The 9,119-nt window shown below is 49.7% G+C and overlaps 1 protein-coding gene across 1 annotated transcript in view; it reads right to left on the reverse strand.

Annotated features, from left to right (window-relative positions):
- Positions 1–9,119, reverse strand: part of METTL22 (methyltransferase 22, Kin17 lysine) — a 20,864-nt gene that overhangs the window by 8,412 nt on the left and 3,333 nt on the right. Inside the window, exons 3-5 of the mRNA XM_019666127.1 lie at positions 8,264–8,304; positions 8,031–8,175; positions 1,588–1,594 (exon numbers count right to left, since the gene is read on the reverse strand). Coding sequence (XP_019521672.1) covers positions 1,588–1,594; positions 8,031–8,175; positions 8,264–8,304 — 193 coding nt within the window. The remainder of the gene's footprint in view (positions 1–1,587; positions 1,595–8,030; positions 8,176–8,263; positions 8,305–9,119) is intronic.

The raw sequence follows: 9,119 nt of genomic DNA on the forward strand, positions 1-9,119 counted from the left end.
GGGGCCCTCTGGCGTCCCAAGCCAGCTCTTAACCATCGCGCCACTCGGCCGGCTCCCTCTGCCACGTTTTAAAAATAACATCTCAAGCACATCACTCCATGAGCCTCCGATTTTACTAGACCTGATTTACAAGAACTTTCGAGGAGCCGTGCTTGCGAACGCGATGGGTGATGTTACTGGTTCCACAAAGACCTTCCAGAGCTCCTGCAGCAAACAGAGAAAGGCGAGATTCCCCAGATTCACAAACGAGGCGTCATAATCTCACAAAGGGACGTCATTAGCGAGAGGGCAAAGGACATGTGGGCCAAGGGTAACATGCAAACCCCTGCGGGAGGGGGGGGCCTTCTCTGATCTCCGTCACTCTGGGCAGTTCTTCCTGCTTCACTGTGGCCGAGAAGCGGGATGGATAAGTCCCGGCGTGAATCCCGGAGGCGTCAGGACGCCGGCTGAGCAAAAGGGGCCGAAAGAACGGCAGCACGTCGCCACGACTTCTCCATCTGGGGAGGCCGTCAGTGTCGTGCTGCGGCTGCTGAATTTACACTTGATCTTAGCCAAAAGGCCGAGAAGCCATTGTGGCTGCTGAATTTACAAGTAGCTGCCTTTTTTTTTTTGCCTCTTAATGCTGTCAGGTGGAGAAGGTACAGAAACATGCCAGGTTCTTAGAGGAAGCTTTGCGACCTGACTAGCAGAGGTAGCCTGTTCGCCGTCTACTGGGAGGCTGACGGGCAGCGAAGCTGCCCAGGGGCGGCGAGGCCATAAACAGAAAGCGAAAGTTGGACAGTGAGGGAGGCTCACAGGAAAAAAACAGAACCATTTGAAACGTGTTGGAGGAGAGCTCCACAGGTACCCTAGATGGACAGAAAGACACACAGTGGGTCCTAGAGTAAATGAGGCCTAAAACATCACTGGAGGCAAAGATGACAGCACTGAAGCTGTCCTACTTTGAGCGCATCGTGAGAAGGCCGGGTGCTTCGGAAAAGACAGTCATGCTGGGAAGATGGAAGGCAGCAGGGAAAGAGGGAGACCNGATGCAAGAGCCATGAATTGTTGGTGAAAAGTTCAGGTCGTCTAACTTTTTCATGCAGCCTTTTCAGCACTTCCAAATAGTAAACTTGGTTAACTTGTTGGTAACTCCAGTTGGTACAAAGTCATAATGAATAATCCCTCTGATGTCAAAAAAAAAAAAAAAAGGTTAGCAACATCGTTGCAACAAATTCGCGAACTTAATTGTCACACATAATTCTCTTAAACTTGATAGGGAGCATGTGTCAAAGTCTCACTTAATTCATAAATGAGGGATTATGCAGGGTGACAGAGTTGCTTCAAAAGAGAATACGAAAAGCAGAGATTTTTATAGTGAGTGGGAAAATGGTGAGATGAAATCGCCATGAGACACAAATGTGGCTAATGTCCTAGGAGGGCAAAATCACTGTGCTCCTTGGGATTGTCTCCCTACTGGACAGAAAAGACAATCACCACCTGTGATTTTGCTGTAAAATGCTTGCACCTGATTGCCTGTGTACCCAAGTACTCCCCTCATAGACACTCTAGCGATCTTTTCACCTCACTTCTGGTTTTTTGCATGACCCGACATACGAGTATGGTATGTATTTACTTACGTTTATTGCCTGTTGCCTCATCTAGTATGTGGGCTCCCTGAGGGCAGGGATGTGAGATGTCTTGCTCCCTGCCACCTCCCCACGCACCCAGTCAGTATGCAACATGTGGAAAGTGCTCGATAAATATGTGTAGAACGACCGGGGGTGCATCAGGCTGGAGAATGAATATGGTGTATGACGCCATTCCTGTCACCCCGGAGCTCTCAGGGAAGTGCGACAACCAGGGGAACAATAATCACACCAAGTCTCAAAGGGCTGCGTCAGAGAACTCAGGGGCTGTGGACACCCGGGAAGGCTTTCTGGAAGAAGGAATAAAGGAGGGACTCAGTGAGCATGTTTCAGGGGTGCGGGTAGATCAAGGCTCCTGCTAAGAGTGCGGTGCATTCTGGGAGCAGGAGGGACTTCAATATGGTGGACAGGATGGATTGGAAAGCAGGCAGAGGCCAGGCCTCGAGGGGCCTCATGGGCCCTGCAAAGGAGTTTGGGTTTTATGCAATGGCCTCTCGTGGCAGATGTCTACAGTAGAGGCTTGACACTCACGACAGCCAGCCAGCCTGAAAAGCAAGTCCCCAAGTTCACAAAGATGTACACATTCATAGCAAGAAAAACTTCCATCATATTTACGCTGGAGAACACATATTTTCGAAGATCTCATGCACGTGCTCATGGTATCCTGCTAGCCAACACCCAGTGTACGCTTGGGGAAATGGGGCATTTTCTGGAGCCGCGGAGCAGGGCGCAGGGGTGGGGCAGAATCTAGCTCTTGGAGGGCTGACCCAGGAGGTTTCCTCCTCCTCTTCCTGTCTCCTGCAGCTTCTCAGCTTGCAGTGTTTCCCCACCACTCAGTTCCCATTGCTGACAGCATGTCCCTTGGGTTCCGTTTGAGCTTCCTGGGGCTGCTGTAACAAGTTACCACAAACTGGGTGGCTTACAACCACAGAAATTTATTATCGCGCAGCCCTGGAGGCCACACTCCCTCCCAAGGCTCTGGGGGAGGGTCCCCCCTCTCTTCCACCTTCTGGTGGCTCCGGGCGTTCCTTGGCTGTGGCAGCATCACTATAAACTGCCTCTGTCATCACGGTGCCCTGTTCTCTGTGTGTCTGCAACCTGCCCCTCCTTTCTCTTCTACAGACGCCTGTCTTTGGATATAGGGCCCATCCTACATTTAGGATGACTTTATGTCAAGACCCTTAACTTAATTACATCTGTCAAGATCCTTTTCCCAAATAAGTTCCTATCGTAGGTTTTGCATTTTAGGACGTGGACATATATTTTTTCGGGCGGCTATTCAACCCACTGCAGTTTCAGAAAGGTTTGGAAAACAGTTTGTCTTTTCTCAGGAATGACTGAAATTGTCGAGCTCCAACTAGAAGATAAGGAACCTGGGTTTCATTGGGTTAAAGTTCCTTCCTCTTCTGCGATCAAGGTGACAGCAGATTCAGTGTCTGATAAGGGCCCCGCTTCCTGGTTCATAGACGGCTGTAGTCTCATTGTGGCCTCACATGGTGGAAACGGGGGTGTGTGTTGTCGGGGAGCTTCCTGGGCTCTTTTTAAAAAAAAGATTTTATTGAGGAATTGGGGAAGGGGAACAGCCAAGTTATTGTCCTTCAATCTTAGTCGTGGAGGGCGCAGCTAGCTCAGCTCCAAGTCCAGTCGCCATCTGGCCCCCTCTGGGATATTCATTCATTCATTCATTCATTTATTTATTTAGCTGAGCCATCCTGCTACCTGTTGGCAGCTCAGCGGCAGCTCAGCTCGGGCCGGGACTCGAGCCGCTGTTGCTCAGAGCTCACACTCTTGAGCGAGCTCTTCACCAACTGAGCCACTCAGCTGGCCCGATGGCTCTTCTGCAGGCTCTTGTCAGGAGACACAGTCACCCAAGCCAGAAAGCTGGACGTCATCCTCAGGCTCCTCCTTTTCCTCTGCCCCCGACTCCCAAATGACTCGGGAACAAATCTGTGCTCACATTTAGGTGGGCGAGAAAATGAACAGGTTGGGGTAGCCTGGAACCTGGATGGGAGCTGGCACTCAAGAATGACAAGAATGTCCGCTGTGACTATTAGAACACCATCTGGCTGCATGTCCCCGTTGGCGGGCTTGCCTCTCCCTTCCAGATCACGCAGCCCCCCGAGACACCCCTGATGAGCCCACCTTTGGGGAATCCCACCCCTGGGGAGTCCCCTCCCCGAGTGTGGGCTGGACTTCGTGACTCACTTTTAAAGGGGTGAATTATGACGAAAGTGATGGATGTCATGTCTGAGATCAGGTTACAAAAGATCGGCTGTCCTGCTGGCGCCCTCTCTGCTCTTCTCCTGTGCTTGCTCTGATTAAGCTGCTGTCACATCACCAGCTGCCCTCTGGACAGCCCCACATGGCAGGGGTTGGGCTGCAATCGAACAAGCTCCCGGGTGAAACTGGTGCTGCTGGTCCAGCAACAGCACTGAAGAGGGAGGCTGTGGAGTGTCATTCCCAGTTAAGGGCACCGACTTGGGTTGGAAAGACCTGAGTTCAAATCCTGGCTCTTCCTTGGACCTGCCCGACGACCCTGAACAAATGACAGAGCCTTTCTGAGCCTCAGCTGTCTCATGTGTGAAATGGTAAGACTTCCTCTCTTTACAAAGGCACTCTGAAGATATCTGCTGATCCATGTAAGACGCATGGGGACATTTTCCATAGATTGTAGAAATTGTCCTAACAGAGTTTTTTGATTTGGGAGCATTTTCATGATTTATAAAGCTTGACTGTCACCTTGTTAGATTGCAGCATTGAGCCCCACCCAGTACTGAGCCAGAACCTGCAATCCGGGAGACCCTGGGTGACTTCTGCGCACAGTCATTGGAGAAGTATTGGGGGCCGTGGCAAACCACTGTTAGTTGGTTTTACCACCTCTTTTCTGTGAAGGCTTGCACAACCAGCTCCCCTCTTTGGGTTATATGTTACTCCAAAAATATCAGAATGTGTCAAAATAGAATTGAGTCCAATGGGCTGGGTGAATTCCCCCAGAAGAACATCTCGATGGGTTGATGATTTTGAAATACTGCACTAAACAAGCACTTAGAGAGGCTCAAGCAAAGCCATAAAGCACGGTGATAAGGGCGCATTTCGAGTCTGAGAAGTTGAAAATCTGACGATTCTGTGAATTACAGTGGATGAAGGTTAATTCCAGGCTCCACTCAGAGGAAGCTTTTAGGCTGAGTGGTTTAGATACAAAAGCATTCACCCTCATGCACCAGGTGAAAGGCAGGAGAACTCTGTTGCTTGGTGCCAATTACATTTATGGGCTTGTCCCCAGGAGTGCTAGGAAAATGCCACCGTGAGTGCTGACATATTGCCAGTGGAGGTCTCTGTCTAGCGGGATTCTCTGTTGAAGACTCATTATCAAGATATCCCGTAGTGATCTGTGACTCTGCTCGATTACGGCAAGTCTGTCAGGGGCGGTTTTGTGTAGGAACCTTGGAAAATGGGAGCAGCTCAAAGGCTATGCTTCTCAGAACCACTGTGCACACAAGTCACCTGGGGCCGTGTCCAAAATGCACCTTCTGACTCAGGCCTGCACTGGGGCTGCTGCTGTGGTTCTAACAAGCCCTCAGGTGGTGCCACTGCCACTGATGCCGGTGGGAATGTGGGGGAGGCATGGGAATGGGGGACAGGCGTGGGCTCCGAGCCTGACTCTGCCACTTGGCGGCTGTGTGATGCTGGGCAACTTGCGAAGCCTCTCTGTACTTCAGATTTCTCATACATAAAATGGGGATCACTTTTGCCTTTTAGGGTTCTTATAAGATTTAGGGATAACGTGTGTAGATTTTCTTCCCACTCCCAGAGGCGAGTGGGGAGAGTCATTATCTCGAGTTGCCTTCACTGCAAGTTCAGCCAAGGCCCATTTTTCTTTTCTCAAGTAGCTAATTTTCTTCGTCCAGGTCAGGGTTTCTCAACCTTGGCGCTATTAACATTTGGGGCTGGACTCTTCTTAGTTGTGGGGGGCTTAGCTGTGCACTGTAGGGTATTCAGCAGTACCTGCCTCCTCGAGTTGTAACAACCAAAAATGTTTGCAAATGTGGCCCAGTGTCCCTGAGGCCTGCACCTGGGAAACACTGTTTTAGCACTAATTCGTATTAGTGATTCATTCAACAATATGTGCCAAGTATCTACGCTGGTCCAGACCACATGCCAGGAATATGCTGATATGAAGACAAACAAGGTCCTTGACCTCATGGAGATTGGCTCTTTGGAGCCTCAGTCTTCTCAGCTGTTAAATGGGTATAACCTGGTTGACCTGGAGTTGTTGGGAAAGATGAAATGAGTTAAGACTTGCAAATGCCTGGCCCCTGGTGTCCAGGTAAGCCAATGACCGCAGGTATGATGGGCCTGGGAAATGAACCTGGGTGCTTGAGGAGAAGTGCGTGTGGGCAGAGAGGGGCCATGCCAGGCCCTGGAGGAAAGCATGCAGCAGGTGGGGGGAGGGTGCTGCAGGGCGGGCCAGGAGCAGCAGAAAGATGGGACCCACCCTGGAGGGGAGAGGGAGAGACAGCCGGGAGACGGGGTCCGGAGCGACTGGGAGGGTGGCAATAGGCGACACACAGAAAGAGGAAGATAACAAGGCAGACAAGCCCCAGGCACTGGGGACCCAGGTGGAGTGGGAGGCGGAGGGGAGGCGGGAACTAGCCCCTGCGGAGGAGGAGAACCAAACGCCCACGAGGCAGATCCTCATGGAAACGCGGGGCAGCCACACAAGACCCAAAAGACGGCTCTATGTGTGTGCTGAGCGTACCTGGTTTTGGTTATAAAGGGTTAAAACAGAGAACAAAGGCCATTTGCCAGGTGAAGTCCTGCCTCCTCCTCCCAGGGGCCCTGACCACACCGGAAGGACAGGGATGCAGCACCCACGGCCTGGGAGGAAATGAGGCTTCTGTGTGTCGCTCTGTGTGGCCCTGCTGCAGCAATTGTGGCCACGATACTAAACCCATTTGTGAGCCGTCAGCAGAGGGGAGCAGTCACATTCTCCGGATGCTACAGGGAGGCAGCGCCAGGCGCCAGAAAACCGTCTTGGGTCATATAAGGTCCCTCTGCCATGTTTTTGCTTTTTAGACTTTTTTTTATTTTTTATTGGGGAATTGGGGGAAGGGGAACAGTGCTGGGGAATTGGGGGAAGGGGAACAGACAAGTTGCTGTCATTCTGTTCTTCAGTCTAGTTGTGGAGGATGTTGCTTCACTGGCCCAAGTTGGCACCATCGTTGCGCTCTTCCCGGGCGAGGCAGATCAGTCGCCGGCTTCTGGACGGCNAAGAAAGGTCACACACTTCTAGTCTAACGACTAACAGACAATGATGCACAAAGGTGCTCACTGCAGTGCAATTGATAAATACAAAAAAATAAAAAACCCCGAAAAACATGAGAACAAACAAAATGCCCAGCAAAAGAAAAATGAAAAAAAAAAAAAAAGATGAAACATTACCTGGACATTAAAATCATATGTATAAATAATTTTTAATGACATGGGAAAATACTCTCAAAAATGTTTTTCAATATTTTTGGGAGGATACAGCACTGTATATATGTTTCCCCAAAAATAGGACCTAACTGGAAAATAAGCCCTAGCATGATGCTCATAATATAAGCCCGACCCCAAACATAAGCCCCAGTTAAGATCGTCAGCCAGACATGACTGTGAATAAATGTAGACACTTGGACATGAATAAATGAATAAATGTAGATTGTTGGGACAAAAATTAATATAAGACACGGTCTTATTTTCGGGGAAACATGGTATACACACACACACACACACACACACACACACACACACAGAGTTTGATTTCAGATATTGTTTGGGAATCTGTACACACAAAGGAAAAGGAAAAAGATTATAAAAGAAATATACAGTTAATATATAGATTCTAAAACTTAAGCTCCCCGAGGACAGCAACCTAGCCTGTTTTATTCACTCCTGGATCCCCTGCATCCAGAACCATGTCGGGCACATAGTAGGTGCTCAATAAACTGCAATGGCTGGATGAATCTGGGGATTATAAAATTATGAGTAATTTTTATTTGCTGTTCTACAAGTTTTCTAGTAAGAGGAAGAAAGGTTTCTATATTCAGGGGGGAAAAATAATAAACTTGTTTTTAAGCCTTATAAAAGATACGTCTTCATGGCTTTCTGAAATGTCTGCTCTTTGGTAGATGAGTGAGCAAAGGTACCAGCAGAGCCACTGGCACCTTCTGAAGTGGAAGTGGTCCTGCACCTGTTGGGTTCTGCTGCCACTGAGGACTGGGTGTTGCTGGGTCATTCTGACATTATTGAGAAAACCAGCGGAACAGCACGGCAAAACCACTAGCAGCCAATGTCCCACTTCCGGTTTCACTCCCTCACTTTTTTTACAGTCAGGACATGCTCTGGGATGGTGGGCGTTACCTGTACAATACACCGTCCGTGCCACAGTGGCTGCGACGATGCTGGCAAGCCCCGTGCCAGCCCCGAGCTCCAGCATGGTGCATCCCTGGAAGAGGTCCCACTGGAAGAGGATGTAGTCAGCCAGGAACAGGGCACCCCGCCACACCTGGAGGGAGATGGACAAGGACGGACAGGTGATGTGAGGCTCAGGAAAGACCCTTCAGGGCCATGAAAAGTGCACAGGACCTACCCACCTGCTTGCCAACATCCTCCAGGGGCGTGGCCATGGTGTGTTCTGGACAGGATGGAAATCAAAAGAGAAAGGGCCACTGTGAAAATGGGGATGGACAGAACACAGACAGATGGGGCACACAGCAACCTACACACACAGTGGGCACTGGAGTCAGGCGTCTAAAGAGCAGCAGAAACACAGAATATGCTCCCAGTCAGGCGGGGCCATTTGAGCATCACTCACAGGCCAGGCACCAGGGCTCACTGTCTCAGATGACTGGGTCTCTGTGCCCCCCAGTCTGAAGACTAGGGTCACAACAGGTCTTGGCCCAACCTAATCAAACACCCCCCACACACACTCCCATTTTTTTATGTTCAATAATTGCATATTACAATTGTCATGTTTATATTGTTTTGACCAACTGCACACTGATAATAATCGCAACTCATTCCAAAATATTTCCTTACACTTAGTACCACACGAGAAGTTACCAAAATAAGCTTTGAGTTTAAATCCTGTTTTAGGTGAAGAGAAGTATGATAAGAAGCGTGCTCAAGCACAAAATAGGTCAGGATAAAATCTGGTGGGGGGAGCTGGGGGGAGAGGTTAGAAATATGAAATCGAGGAGAAAAAGGAACGATGGCAAATATTTTTGTTGTGCAATAGGAATGGGCTCTTGTATTTTTTGAAGCGAGTAGACAATGACTATCAAACTGACACACATGACACATGCATGGTCGAGTAGCCTCGCATGCCCCCATGGCCGGGCAAGCATCAAACCGCAAACTCACAACACAACAGGAGCAGGGACCGAGGGACTGAGGGTCTGCCCCAGGGGGTGACGTGGGCAGCCTGCACATCCCCTGTTTGTTTTTGGT

The sequence above is a fragment of the Hipposideros armiger genome, unplaced genomic scaffold (genome assembly GCF_001890085.2).
Source record: "Hipposideros armiger isolate ML-2016 unplaced genomic scaffold, ASM189008v1 scaffold_461, whole genome shotgun sequence".
Lineage (NCBI taxonomy): Eukaryota > Metazoa > Chordata > Mammalia > Chiroptera > Hipposideridae > Hipposideros > Hipposideros armiger.